Source organism: Equus caballus, chromosome 14 (genome assembly GCF_041296265.1).
Source record: "Equus caballus isolate H_3958 breed thoroughbred chromosome 14, TB-T2T, whole genome shotgun sequence".
NCBI classification, from domain to species: Eukaryota; Metazoa; Chordata; class Mammalia; order Perissodactyla; family Equidae; genus Equus; species Equus caballus.
Window position 1 is genome coordinate 89599759 of NC_091697.1, and position 15578 is coordinate 89615336.

Consider the following 15578-nt stretch of genomic DNA (forward strand, 5'->3'; position numbering starts at 1 on the left):
ATAATTTTACCCAATTTTACTTATTGCTCTGTAATTTTGTTTCTATGTCGTAAGACAGAAACAATGCAAAGTAGAAAAACGCATCTTTGAGATGAAGTCAGATACCCAAGATATATATATTCCTTAAAACAAAAACAAAAAACTATTATAAATCAAACCATTCTGGTCATTAGAAAAATTCATCAGTGTCATGACATAAAGCATTGCTGACCTAACCTTTAAGTTGAAAAGTACTGACAACAAACTAAATTCTTTTTATCTGTCACCACTTTAAGATTAATGATTTTTTCAACATGACTATTTATTTCATTTGAGGACAGAAGAATGGAGAACCATTAGAAATTTTAGTTCATCTACTATTAAGATAAATGATAGTATAATAGGTGTAAATTCAAAGCTGGATTCCAGATTTTCAGTTCAGTGTAATTTACCTGCTTGAAGTGCTAAGAACAGTTTTTTTAAAACTTCCATTTTTTGGTAGAACTAAATCATACATTCCTAGGTAGTTAGCCTACTAACGTTTAACACCCATTATGCATTAATTTTCACTTGATCCAATTTAGATACCTTTGAAAGGAAGGAGATGCAATTTACCAAATCTGGGTTCAACATTCTAAAAAGATTTGAGGGCCATGATAAAAAAAAAAAACCAAAAACATTTGGAGGAAATATTTCAATTCTAATTGCAAAAAGCTATTTATAGATGCTTTTATTTATTTTTTTGATCTATGTTAAGGGTAATATTACATATTACAAATTACATATATAAATAATATATACTTATTAAAAATATTGTTTTTATAGTAACTGATCACTGGTTACTTGGTTGACTTAATACTGCTGGATCTTAATTCAGCAAGTACTTTAAAAACCCAGAGTTTACTATATTTGTATTAAAAAAGAAAAAATATGTATATTTAACAGTGCAAAGACCACATTATTAAAAAAATCAATCACTTTTATCTAGCGCTAAGGGTTGTATTTCAAGGTTTTTTAAAAACAAAATCACAGTGTAAGTGTATTTATAACCAAAACTATATACCTACACTAAAAAACAAAAAAAGTCCTATGGTAATGAATTCAAATATACAAAATATTGGAAATTATTTATATATCAAATATACAAAACATAATTTTGCTTATAACACAAAGGTGCTCCCAAATAGCAGATTCCTCTGTGATAAAAAGCTAATCATTTGGATTTGTGATTGGTAAATGTCATTAACAAGCCTCTTTTTCAAATAATTTAATAGAATGTCCCCCCGCCAACCCCAACAAGTCACATAAATTCATGTGTCTCAAGAAACAAAGATGTTTATGGTCTTTGTTGCCTGGTGCTTTTATAAACTTGGAAGTATGAATTAAATATATTTTGGACATTCTTGAAGATTAGCATTTACTTACAAGGGGAAACTTTTTTAAACATCTAACAGTGATGTTAAAATATGTTATGTTTGTTTCCCCTGAAAAGGCCTTCTTTTAGGATTTGCAGTACCTTGAAAGATGTATGCTTGGAACCAAGTAAGAAAATACCACAACCTTTTCTAATTAATTTATAGTCTAATAATCTCTAATTCCATATCAGAGCAAATGACCACCAAAGTATACCCTTCCCACCCCAATTCACTTTAACCAACAAGGTGAATTTTTTTTAACATAATTTGATTTAAAAGAAACAGTTAATTATTCCATGTCTCCAGTTTTGACATCACCAGGTACAACCTAATTCCAATAGTGCCACCACTGACCTTTCTAACTCAATCCACATTTGTTATAAAAACAATTATCATTCTGAATTTTGCAAGCTCCACATCAGCAGGAGGTGCGATTGGTGTGGAAGCTACGTGATAAATGCCTGAGGGAAAGAGTGCCTCATGTCACTCAAAGATGACCCCTTCCTACTGATTAAGGAGCAACAGTGACAGGCTCTCATCAAGTTCATCACTTAACTGAAAAAGTGTGTAAAGGCATATGGATTGCACATTCCACCAATAACTTTTTCGTGTGAAGGGATTCATTTAGTTTAACTTTCTATAACAGCATAAACAAAAATAGCAACCATTTCCTGGCGCTTACATAAAGAATCCTAATATTAATGCATTTGTGTTCACCTAGGAATGAGTACTGGTTCACAAACACTGCAAAAGCACACCCTACATTCTATTCACTCCAAAATAAAATTGCTAAAATCATACTGCTCAAAGAATTAAACTATCAGACCCTTGTAATACTCACATTTAAAAACTAAAACAGAACACCAATTATTACTGTACATTTTAGAAACAAACAAAACTGAAATTAATTTTTTTCAACAAACAGAAGACAACAAACTAACAATATTTAACCCTAGTTTACCTTCCTAGACTATAAGCTTTTCCTCTTTTGTTGTAGTCAGCCCCTGTCAAGTTAAGCCACCACCTGTACCTTGTACACCACCTTGGTACATTATAGGAGTTCAAGAACAATGACTTCAAAACACTGACTCATTTGGCATTTGGTTTACACGAGGATGAATGTTTTTCCGGTCATCTTGGAGTTAATGAAATGATGGCAAATGTATATAGTTGGACCATTTTATTCTGCATAGGGAAGTGAAGAACTAATAAGCTAGAAAACTCTAACTTCATACAGGTCCTTCCTAAGGAGCTGCCAGTAAACATTCTAAATCTTTTATATTCCAAATATTTTGGGGGATTATGTACAAGCTGAATTTTAGCTCAGAAATTTCCTTCCAAGCTTTATCTATACTGTAAGAAGGGCTCTTACAGACTTTTTTTTTTAATATTTCCATTAAACTATGATATGAAATCTGGCAAAGTACAATGAAGAAGAGCATTACTCAGTCCTGTCTTCAGCTGCTGAAACTCTGAGACATCTATAACTAAAAACCTAGGACTCAGAAAGACTATGAATTTTATTTTGCTTATTAAAATTTCTACTTCCTCTACCATAAGATATAGATTTGAGGCCATTATTATGTTTTTAAAAATAACATATAAGAAATAATATTGGAACTAAAGTTTCTCATTGCAGGTTTAAACCCATATACATTTATCGGTACTGTTAACTAGGCTACAGAACATAGTAACCTATGTTTACCAAGCTGTACGTCTGAAGAAGCACAAAACTCTAAGAATACCTTCTTAAAGGCAAAGACCGCAATGATATTTGAGTGTTTAATACTTCATATCATCATGGCTTGTAGAAGTTGGAAAACAGAATACTTATGAAATATTAATACTGATTGTAATTAAATGAATATTTCTTATGAACATTTAATATAGAAAACTACTTTTTCTTAGTAGTGCAAAACTCATGTAGTGTAACTATGATGTTGATGATTTCATTAAGTTAGAATTATCACCAACTTAAGCAATTACTGTCTTGCTTTACTTAAATGATTCATTATAACTAAACAGAGGAGGGAAGGACTAGGAAGGAAGCAACATTTATTAAGTGCCATATAAAGAGATATGCTAACTTAATTCTATCATGACAAACATACTTGATGTTACTTCCATTTGACAGGTAAGAAAACCAAAGCTCAAATGGAATTTGCTTTGTAATTTAGTTAATAAGAAATTAGACAAGGATTTGAAACTATGTGTCTGATGTCAAAGTCTATGTTTTTCAAGTTATATTAGCTTACCAAGCAAACATTATTCCAGATGCCTTCACAAGTGAGGTATAAAGTGGCTACTCTTTGGAATAAAAACGCTCTTTTTCATCATCTACGGAAGCACTTTACTCTCTACAAGTATTTCAATGTTCTTTAGATATCTCCGCTACGTCATGATTTCTTTGATATTTTGGCAGATTAATATTAAAAGAGATTTGTAGGATGTCACATTTGAAGGATAACTACAAACAACTAATATTTCTTACAGTATGTGTAAAAAAATTACTGATTTAAAAATATAGAAAAAACCTTCATTAATTTTATTCAGAGCTGATACCTAAGGTAGCAGTTTTCAGTTTATAAGTCCAGCAATAAAACACTTTGCATTTGTATACTTGTTAAAATATCTGTTTTCAAGATAAAACGAAAATGTGCTTCTTTAGTAGATTAATTGCTATGAGATCATCACTTTAGTTACCTAAAAGCTAAATGGAAGTTGTAGTGTTTTTTTTCCAGTTGAATCATAATGTAACTCATTCCCACTAGTGAAGCAACTCAAATTTCAAAAATGGTTATTATCCATATCCTTTCTTTTAGTTTTACTATAAATTGCTAATAGGAAAAGCTGCCAATTGAAACGTTACTATTCTGTAAAGTCAAGCTGTACATTTAAGATTTTAGAAAATCTCAAATCTATTACTTAGTTGCCACTTATAATCCTAACATTTAATTAAACTTATTATGTAGCAGAATGTTTTCACTTAGAGCATAGTGGTTACATGGAGTAGAAATACACTTTGTACATGAACTGCTAAAATAAAATAGATCAAGGGATCAAAGCGTCAAACTTTGCACATTCACTACATTTAAAAACCAAAAGAATATTATTATTGTAAATTTTAGAAATGTTTATTTTAGAAACACACAAAACTAACATGAGTATTTTAGTTCAACAGCCTACAGAGAAAAAACAAGGAGCTACATGTTCATAGGTGCACATTTGCACGAATATCCTTGCCATGATTCTAAGACCTGGAACACCTAGAATAGAGGACATTACGTTTTGATTTGAAAAAATATTTAAATTAAAACTTTTTACACGTACAATATAAATAGATAAATAATATCACTGTGAGAGCAAAACTAATAGTAAAGATTAATGAAAGCAATGTACAGCAAACAGAACTATCTTTTTACTTTTGAGTCAAATTCTATACACTGGAAAAAGACAGGAGTCTATACCACAGTTTTGCAGAAGTTCTTTAAGTGCTTTTAAAATTTAGCAAGGCTGCATATTCTGTCAATAAATAAATCTAATTAATATTTGTTAATAAGCTATGAAGTCCATAATAAATGCCAAAGCAAGCTGGGCAGGTTTAGAAAGCTGACTCATATTTTTTGGCATCATCATGAAAACTCTGAGACTGACCGACACATCATTTCCAACGTCACCAATAAGGCCTCAGTGTGTACCCCGGGACACACTTTTAAATTGTCAGGCAGTTCCTTAAGAATATTTGGGAGCTTCTGCAACGTCTTTATATTTCTAGCATAAAGATCCAGTAACCAGTCAGTATGAGCACTGGTTGTTTCCTTGCAATTCTTACAAGCCATAAGCAGCTCATTTAGATGAGTTAACCCTTTGAAAGCTAAGAGAAACTCTGAAGATAAATCGAAAATTGAACAAAAATTTAGCAACATCCTACTAAGTAAAAATGAGCCAAATTCAAGTTGCTGGTGGTAAAAATGTTTCTCTGCTTGTGCATGAAAGTTCTCCACAGTATCTTCTATTTTTGTAACAGCAAATAGTTCTTCCTTGATTTGAGATGAGAGCACATAATCCAAGGGCAATTCCCCTTTAGAGTTCCTCTGCTGTAAAAGCACTGGGCCTGTGAAAAAGAAATGCAAAACGTTAAGAGTAAAATATTTTTATTTTGGCAGCTTAACAGCTGTTTTCTCTCTCAAATTTTTTCCCAAAGCATCCAGGGCTCTGTTTACAATCATGTTTTGTACTAATTCATGTTGACATAATTAACTGGTTATATGTATTGACTGCCTAATAAAGGTACATTTAAAAAACAAAATTCTAGTCAATTGCCTAAAGACACTTGCCTAAAAGTACAGGCACTAGTTCAATAAATAATATATGATTATAAATGAAAAAAAACTTTAAAACTTTATAAAATGTCATCTTGAAATAAGAATTTCATTGCTCCCGGAAGAAATTAACAAAGTGTATTCATCTTAAATTCTGTATAAGAGTCTGAAACACATCTCCCAACATCACCAAGAGGAAGGAGTACGGCCCCTTCCAGTGCTGACAGGCGAGTGTAGCAGTTCAAGGACTGCAAAACCTTGCAGAAACAGAATGCATTTTTCATTTACCCTTGCTTATGTTCAATTTTTAGGACAGATAACTGATTCACAAAAAATTAAATGTTAACTGTTCTGGGTCAAACTCAGATTTCATTCATCTATCCTAGCTAAACCCATCTAACCACTTACTTAGAAAGTACTGAAGATAGAGTTTATCCCTAGGGAGTAAAGGATGATGTAGGAGGGGCAAAACAACAATGACTCAGTATTTGGTCACATAGCAAAGTACAGGAGTACTTTGTACCTCTGTCAGTCAAGTCCTATAATTGTTTATGCACTTTGCCATAAAAATGTTATAAGGGATATAAAGGTTTTAGTACTAGCAGACATAATCAAAAGATCCTACTATACGACATAGATCATATTGTCAAGAGAGACAGAATAGATTATAGCTGCTAAAACTCTTATGAATCTGATCAGATGTGTAGTGGCCTAGATATAAAATGTATTTAAATATAAAAGATGAACCACTGATGTTATGTGATTAATGTACAATTTATGGAAAAAAGAGAAGTCTAAATCAAAATTACGTTTCTTTACATTATGTTGATATTTCAAAAACATGTTCCAAGTTACTCCTGTTAAAAAGAAAATAAGAAAATTATGGACATAAGATACCGAAAATAAACAAAGGTTTTAGAGACATAAATAAATTCTTCAAATTATTGATCTCAAGACTGAGTGACTCACAACGAAGAGATAATGTAGTTACTACAATAATGATGTCAAGCCATTTGACAGGTCCAAACTCAGAGTATGACTAAGGCAATGATAAGTCTGTATGATTGTCAATGGACTTTGATAAATGCAAGTACAAGGAGATTTCCTCTCTTAGGATAAGGAACTCATCCATTTACTACTCTTTACCAAAAGCCCTAGAAAAATTCACATTGGTTAGTATAATGCCGCTCTTTTCTGAAGAGTTGTACTTAACACAATAATCACTTAGACCATTTGAAGCAAGGGCAAGTATTGGCTTGGAATGTTAGATACATGGTTGAGTAGAAAAATAAAACAGGAGACCGAACATTATGGTTTAGTAAATATATAAAAGTAAAAAAAAAAAGCAGAAGAACTGAAAAATACATTGATAAGAAATGATGTCAGTAAAACAGACACACTAAGGCCTTTAGGGGGCAGGAGAAGACTATAAATAACCAAAGGTCTTAAGCTACCATGCTATATAGCCTTTCTTAGATAGGCATATAGTAAAAAGACAACTAAAGAAAATATGCTTTTTATTTTCATGCAGAATCAAATAGCTTTAATTATAAGAGAAAGTCATTTTAAATTTCAAGTTAAAATTAGCACAAATAAAAGTAACAGGAAATTTATGCAAATCTTTATTTCTGCATTATAAGATAGTCAACAGTTTTCCTTTGTTTTTCTCTTAAAACACAAATCAGTTTTGAACATTTTGATGTAAAATTTTTATTATTCAGTTCAGATAAAAGAAGAATGTCACTGAAGGAGGGGTGCTTTCTGAAAGCAGAGATCAAAAATCAGCAGAAAAAAGCAGTAGATGAATGTTAAGCCCAAATTACCTCTATCACAAAACCCCTGCACAATAGTTATCACCATTTGAAAATTCTCCTACTTTAACTTAATTGACTGCAAAATGTGAATGAAGAAAAGATATTCTAGGATATCTTTTTTATAGTCTGTAAAGAAATGACTCATTAAAAAAAGATTAATCGAGTTAGCAGTTATATACAGGAAATGAAACAAGAATGAAAAATCCAAGTAATAACAATTGAACATTTACATTCATTTATTAATAAGCTTTCAGAAATGCCTGGTTCACAAAGACATTACACCTTTTAAGTAAAAGGATTAATATTAAAAACCAACACACCCAATTCAAAATACTTCTCATAAACAAACTTAAATAGGCTTAATAATATAACAAATAAATAAATACATATTATGAACAGGCTTTTATCCCTACTAAATAAAAGGTTCTTACATTCTTGAAGACGTTTTAATCTTTATTTTTTCATTAATATGAAATAAAAGCTTCTTGCCTTACAGATCTGAAATATAAAACGGTATCTACCTCTGAGGGATTCATCAAAAAACTGGATAATTTATCAAAACCCGTTTAGCATAAATGCACTCACCCCCATGCTGGAGCAGCAGCTTGCCAATTTCTACATGTCCGTTTGACAGTGCATCATGCAAAGGAGTCACCCCGTCCACTTGAGTGAGCAGATCTACCTCTGGACAACGTTGCAAAATTTCCTGGACACACACTGTGTTGCCATAGTTACAAGCTTCATGCAAAGGCGTCCAGCCAGCATTGTCTAAATTAGAAATCAAGGCAAGTTTTAAAACAGCAAAAGTAGGACTTTTGGTAGCGAGGTATTGATATTCTGCTTCCCTTATCAGTGTGACTTTCTTAGGTGCCTCATACATAAATAGAATGCTGTGACGAAAACGCCAAGGGTGCAATCGTATTTCTAATTGTAAGAAAAACAAATTAAAACATTTAAAAAATATTGATGTTGGGACCTGATAAAAATATGAACCCCAAAAAATGTTTCTGCATTATTAACAAATCAATATATGATGAATTTCTTGGTTTTGCTACTGGCAATATTTTAAAGATATGTTAGGCAAATATACTTAAATGATTTTTCTTAATGTTGACAAAAAACTACTTAATACCACAAATATTAACACATTGGATTAGACCACAAAGATTTAGAACTTACCTTTAACATTGATGTCTATTCCTGGCAAAGAGAGAAGAAGAATCAATTTCTCCACTTGGTTATTTATGCAAGCTCTGTGGAGGGCTGTTTCTCCTGCCATAAAAAATTAATAGATTATTCCAGAGAACACAAGATATCAACTAAAGAAAATAATCAAAGGGCATGAACTAGGAGATCTGGCCCCATGCCAGAAAATTATTTATTGAGTTTTCCTTTTGACTGGTTTAAGCATCTCTCACATAAAAAAAAAATGGGGAGCACAACCCCACCAATCCACAGAGCTTCTGTTCTATCAGCAATTCAGTAATGAAATTCTACTGCAAAAGGTTTAACACAGGCATTGTCTTCCCCTAGTTCAAGGTTTAAAGCTTCAATCCTGCTATAAAACCCCCAAATGATCAGAGAACACCAAAAATACTGGGTTTTGCAGCAATAAAAGTTTAGAGTGCAATTGCCCTCTCTCAAATTTATTCATGAACCTACATTAAATGTATGGCTCTTTTTTATACAGCATTTATAGCTTAATTCAAATGAATGTTTCTGGCTAAGCACGAGTGCTTCTACACAGTCAAGTATAATTCAGAACTTCAAATCCATTAACAGATGGTTTGCTGCTTCTCAATAGGCTGTCTGGCTTGGCTACAGCAGCACGGAGAAGGAGAAATGGGGGAATCTTAACATAAACACACACACACACACACACACACACACACACACGCACATGAAAAAAATCCCTAGTACCATTTAAAGCTGAACAAGAGTGACAAATAGAACGGCAAAGTTTTTTTCTAGGAGAGATGCAATTAGTGCCTGCGGGCTAAAATTGTCTATATCCATCTCTGTTGTAACAAAGATTAATAAAATATGTGATAATTTGATGTAAGGGGAATTTAAAAAAACATAATAAGCGATTGCTTAGAAAACAAATGAAATACTGAAACTCTTTCTTAAGCTATAAAATACAAAGTAGCACATTTTTATAGTGTTCAGTTTTACAGACTATCTCTATAACTTCCACCAAAACATTTGTTTTACATGCAATGAAAAGCTTTTGAAGTTTTTCTTTACTATTTCTCAATTCTCTTCCTGCCTCCCAGTTCCTTCTGCTGTTCAACCTAAAGTCCTTCATATTCATTTTACTTTCTGACACAATAAAAAAAGAAAAAGGACATTATTTTGTGAAGTTAATACTTGACTTCTCATTTAATACATTTTTCACATTTTGAGCCAAATGGGCAGTTATTTTGAATTTGTGATATGCAATTATGAACTTACGTTGAAAGATTATAAGAGCTTCAGTTACTGTTTCCATTGGTGTCATAATGATAATACTTGTTTTAAAAACACAATACAGCTCATAAACAAGAGACTCAGCAATTTAGTTTGGCCAGGTATAGACTGAGGGAAGGTAACTTATACTTGCAAGTTAAGAGGTGCCTAGATAAAAGAGGTGCTGGAGTGAATTAGTACAACGCTATTCTTGTTACTCCATCCTTTAGGTACTTAGGTTCCAGTATAGTTAGAACCAAAAGCCAAACACATTTCATAGTCTGGGCTCCTTGCCTGGAAGAAAAGAGTCCATATGCTTAACACAGCTATGTAACATAGCCTACTCCTCATTCTTTGTTCACAAAATGTCTAGGACTGAAAGAGATGAAGACTGAATTATACTTTCAAATCAGAAGACACTGATCCTAAGCAGCATAGGCTGAGGTAGAATAGAAAAGTAAGGTGGGCAAGTCTGGAATGAGCTAAATGTGAGCCACACACTGTGGTTAAGATCTGGAGAGGCAGGGGGAGAAAAGAAGGGGAGGAATACTCTATTACACTTGGTATTCAACAGTCACTTTTTTGTATAAATGACAGTTCAAAAAAATAATATGCTATCCAGGAAGGTATTTCCTGGACCAAGTCCAATATTTAAGTTCAAGTATTCATCAGGGCCACTATGTAAAACTTGCAAATACTGACCACGACCATGAAAAGTTCCTAGCATAAATGAATTTAGATACTTGGAATACCTTTTAAATTAGTCTTGTGAAAATTCATCTTTGGAACTAAAGAGGGGCAATTCTCCTTGGAACAGGACAATTCTCCTTCTGACTTCTTTTTCAATCTTTTTAATGATGAGGAACATTTAGCAAGGTTCAGCTCTCTGAAAAGAAAGTAAGAAATAAGGAAAGCTTATTTTTCACCGAGACATGCTAGCATACGTGTTTTTAAAAATCTAGCCTTTTTTTAATTTAAACCCCTTTATTCATTCAAATCTTTACTGCTTTCTATTTTATATTTATTTCAACTGTACAGAAACAAATTTTAACACATTAATTTTCATTTTATTAACCTCACACCCCCACTGAAAAGTTTATGAATACGGAATGTCAGGTAGAGGAAGAGACCAAGTAAACTATAATGGGTAGAAAGAACAAAGCAAAGTGCTAATAAGATCAAAATACAGGCCCCTGCTCCCCATTCTTATTTTCATATTGATTCTATTCTCTTCTTCCTAAAAACATTTCAGGTTTTCTGAGTTTTATATACAATACTTTTAGAGGAAAAACTATAGCATACTTTTTCTCACTCGGGGAAACTATTATAACAATTCAGAGTATCTCACATGACCATGTATTCCAAAATCCCATCTTTATTATATACAAGTAGTAATTTAAACCACAGGGCAAAAATTGTGTGGAACAATAATTTGATGACTGTTTTATTTATTTTTGAAACCACTTCATCTTAATAGAAAGAAAGTACATACCTCGATTTATAGAAAGCACAAATGTTGATCTTGTATATTAACAGGTATAAAACTGAGCTCTTTCCTAATTGGCATAATTCAGACAACATCAAAGATAAGCAAAAAGTTCAAGAAATGTGTCAGAAAAAGAGTTGTACTTGAAAACAAAACATAGTTGGTACACAAGCATCACTTACGGTAACTCTGGCAGCCCTTCGACTTGTTTCTGTTTAGCTCCATTCAGCATTAGTAAGGCCCTCTGAGATTCTAAGCAAGGTCGCTGTCCTATTTTCTTTGATATCTGCATCCTTCCAGTCCCAAGCACACCAGTCTTCCCCAAAGCTGGCAAATAGGAATACACCTGTTGCAAAATAACATTATATTGCTTTTTCAACTACAAAGACCTGGAAAGCAGTAAAAAGAAATTACTTGATTCATTTCACCATTAAATTTAGTTATATTTTCTTGGTTTCACCCCTATGGTTGTCACCCTATCTCATCTGAACATGCTAAAATATTAAGAAAGCTGCTAGTTCCATGTCATTAAGTCAATATGACACACACAAGAAGAAAAATACCTTCTTGAAAATAATTATTTTTTTGAATTCAATCTTGATGCTCATTTAGGAAAGTTCTTTTGATTAGTCTTATGGCCAACTTGTTATAATTCATTTGCATATTTTTAATACTTATGGTTTATGTACAATTGGTAATTTGTCATTTCCATTTTGGTAATGCCTTCGTTTAACAGAAAACATGTCTGGAATAAATGGAATAAGGAGTGCAAAAGTTGTTAAAGGGGCCAGCCCTGTGACCGAGTGGTTAAGTTCACGTGCTCCGCTTCCCGCGGCCCAGCGTTTCGCTGGTTCGGATCCTGGGCACAGACATGGCACCACTCATCAGGCCACGTTGAGGCAGCATCCCACGTACCACAACTAAAAGGGCCTTCAACTGAAAATACACAACTATGTGCTGGGGGGATTTGGGGAGAAAAAAGCAGGAAAAAAAAAAGAAGAAGATTGGCAACAGTTGTTAGCTCAGATGCCAATCTTTAAAAAAAAAATGTTGTTAAAGACAGGATTGCTGCAAAACAGTATTTGCCCAGTCTGACCAATTAACAAGATATTTCTCATTTGTTGAAGAAATTGCTGGAGATATTAGATATTAATAATAGCTAAAGATAGCCAAGATAAAACTGGAAAATCTTGGATCAAATGCAGCTTATATGTGTGTATACATAGGATAAAAAGGAATAATCTTTGGCATCATTTGCAAAGTTTGCTTTTTAAATACCATTAAATACTATGTAGAATTTTTTTGGATCTACGATTTTCCAAAACAACAATCTTATGTTCTGTGGCAAGTGACCAGAAAAAAAAGATTCTTGTACTATTTTCCTGTTATTAATCCTTAATCACTCTCAACTAATTAAAATTTCTATTGACTAATTACTCCATTTTTGAGGTAGGAAAATACCTGCTATTACACAGATTTGAAAGATTTATGGTTAATATACTCTGTCCAATTATTAGAAATAACTAAGAATATTTTAAAATTGAATTTATGAACTCACTTCTTAGAAATTAAAAGAACTAGAATAGAGTGGTGCTTACCATTTTCTGAAGAGAGAGTGGCTCAGAAGAAATACTGATGGAACTCTGTAAACATAACTTTTTAAAGACTGCCTCTGCAACAAACATTTGAAGCCAGGAGGAGGAAAAGGAACAAATGAAAATTTCTAATTCTTGTGAAGAAAAGTCTGTAGAAAACAAGAGAAGTAAATACAGTTATTGCTACACCCTATAAAATTTCTTTCCTAGACTATTTCCTCTGTGGATTTTATTCATTGAAATGACGATTACTACACCAGTAAGATTCACCCACATAATTTTAAATCACAGAAAATAGATAATATTTCTATTTCTTTCCTTTCAAGAGAAAAATTTTTTATGGCACATGTTCTCACATTTGAAACAATCATTACTTTTTATTATTTTAAATAAAAGTCTTGAAATTATATATACACACGTGAATAGACAGATGATATACGAATAGACAGACATGGATTTTATCACCATGCTTTCCAATTAATGTTAAAGATCTCTTCCCTCAGTGGAGTTGTGTCTTTGGAAAACGGGTACTTGGTTTTTAAATGGGCACACATGTATTTAATTTGCAGTGATTAGTCCTGAGCTGATAGGAAGAAAGAAATTAAACGCTTTCCCCTGACAACACCCATGAATCCTATCACTCCAGAGGAGGAAGAAAGGTAAAGAGGAGGGAAAATGTATAAGGATTTCCTTAGAAGTTTGTACTCACTCTACTATAGCAAGTGGGGGAAGGGGAGCGATGTACTAAGAGGGGAGGATTTTGCCTCAGGGAACCCTTAGCAATTTTCAGTTGTCACAACTGGGGAGGGAGGTGCTACTGGCATCCAGTGAGCGAAAGACAGAGACGCTACTAAACATCTTACAATTCACAGTTCACAGGAGGGCCCCCAACAACAAAGAATTATCTGGCTCAAAACATAAACTAGGCTAAGGAAGAAACTCTGCCTTGAAACTCTGCCTTGACTAAAGAGACGCGAGGTTCTTGGCTTTTGACAGACTGCCACATGGGCAAATGGCTCCACGAGATGTTAAGTAGATCCACCTAGCCCCACACAGACATATGATTGCTGAATTCAAATAATCCTTTTCAGATTATTTGGCCTCAACAGAGATACTATTTGTAACAAGTGGAAATGAGAAAGGGGTAATTTACAATCTTTTTTTATAGCCCACCACTCACACCTACTACTAGGCAGCTAGAATTATCCGAAACTGTGCAAGGAGTAAACTGGAGGACGATCATCAAAAGATCTTTTGAACATTAAATCTCTAGTTATATACATTAAAAAAAGCATATCTATCATCACAGAGTTTACTACAACCAATTGATCTCTTAATATATCACCTCTAAACACAGGCAAAAGCAAAGCAGAAATAACTTGCACTGTACAGATCTCGGCTTGGAACTTCCAAATACAGGATGGTTTTTGTAGCCCTCGCAGCTTGTAGGTCACTAAATTGCACAGAATACATTTAGTATTTGATAGATAAATGAATGAATAACTGGCAGATAGAAGTAACTCTGGAGAGCCAAGCCAGGATGATCTATTTAAAAAAGCTAATCAGATCATGCCACTCCATTGTTAAAGGTCTTCTAACTCCTCAACACGGCTTAGAAGTTTCTACGCAAACTCCTCTAACCTTTCTTTGGCTTTATTCTGGCCCCTCTTCTTGCTGCTTGCCATCAGCCAGGCACCAGAACATTTCAAACAGGCCCAGCTCTTTCCTATCTCAGAGTTCTGGCAAATGTTGTGTCTTCTGACTGGAGCTTGCTTCCCTGACTCTGCCAAACTCCTACTTATCCTTCAGGTTCTGCTTTCATGACCATCTAATAGAAAGTAAGTTCACTCATCTCGACACCTAGTTTTTCTTGTTTGGAGCACTTAGCATTTTTAAATGATGCATTTACATTAACTTAATTACAGTCTGCTTCTCCCACTGAAAGCTCCAAAAAAGCAAGGACCATGTTTTGTTTCCCTCCTCCCTGTATATGAAGTGTTTAGCTCAATGCATGGTAGAACGCTAACAAAAATTTGGCATAAATGAAGGGACTATAATAGAATAAATGAAGTAAATAGAATAAGTGAAGGGAACAGAAACATTTTGACTCAGACAATTAGTAAAATTATAAAAATTTATATTTATGGAAGAGTTCAGAAGCATGGAAAGGGACTAGAATAGAGATAAAAAAAAGTGAATAAAGATTTGAAAAAACTATTTATCAGGAAAACATAACGATGTAGCCTGAGAAGGGCAAAGGAAGCTTTATTAAAGTTCTCTAAAGATGTGAAAAAGATTATAGTAGATTTTGATGACATGTTTTCTTCCCACTGAAAACAGGAGAAGAAATAAGTTTAGGGATTGCCAAACTATGTCTTGCTGCCTATTTTTATGAATAAACTTTTACTGGAACACGGCCATGTTCACTTATGTATTGGGTATTGCTGCTTCCTTACTACAACTGCAGAGCTGAGTAGCTGGGACTGCAGAGCTTGTAAAGCCAAAAATATTTACTGTGT

The 15578-nt window shown here is 33.3% G+C and overlaps 1 protein-coding gene across 1 annotated transcript in view; it reads right to left on the reverse strand.

Moving 5' to 3' along the window:
* Positions 1-4503: 4503 nt before the first annotated feature.
* SLF1 (SMC5-SMC6 complex localization factor 1) overlaps positions 4504-15578 on the reverse strand; it is a 58329-nt gene continuing 47254 nt past the window's right edge. Inside the window, exons 16-21 of the mRNA XM_001504613.6 lie at positions 13063-13208; positions 11647-11810; positions 10731-10864; positions 8710-8802; positions 8116-8298; positions 4504-5508 (exon numbers count right to left, since the gene is read on the reverse strand). Coding sequence (XP_001504663.1) covers positions 5027-5508; positions 8116-8298; positions 8710-8802; positions 10731-10864; positions 11647-11810; positions 13063-13208 — 1202 coding nt within the window. The 3' untranslated portion in view covers positions 4504-5026. The remainder of the gene's footprint in view (positions 5509-8115; positions 8299-8709; positions 8803-10730; positions 10865-11646; positions 11811-13062; positions 13209-15578) is intronic.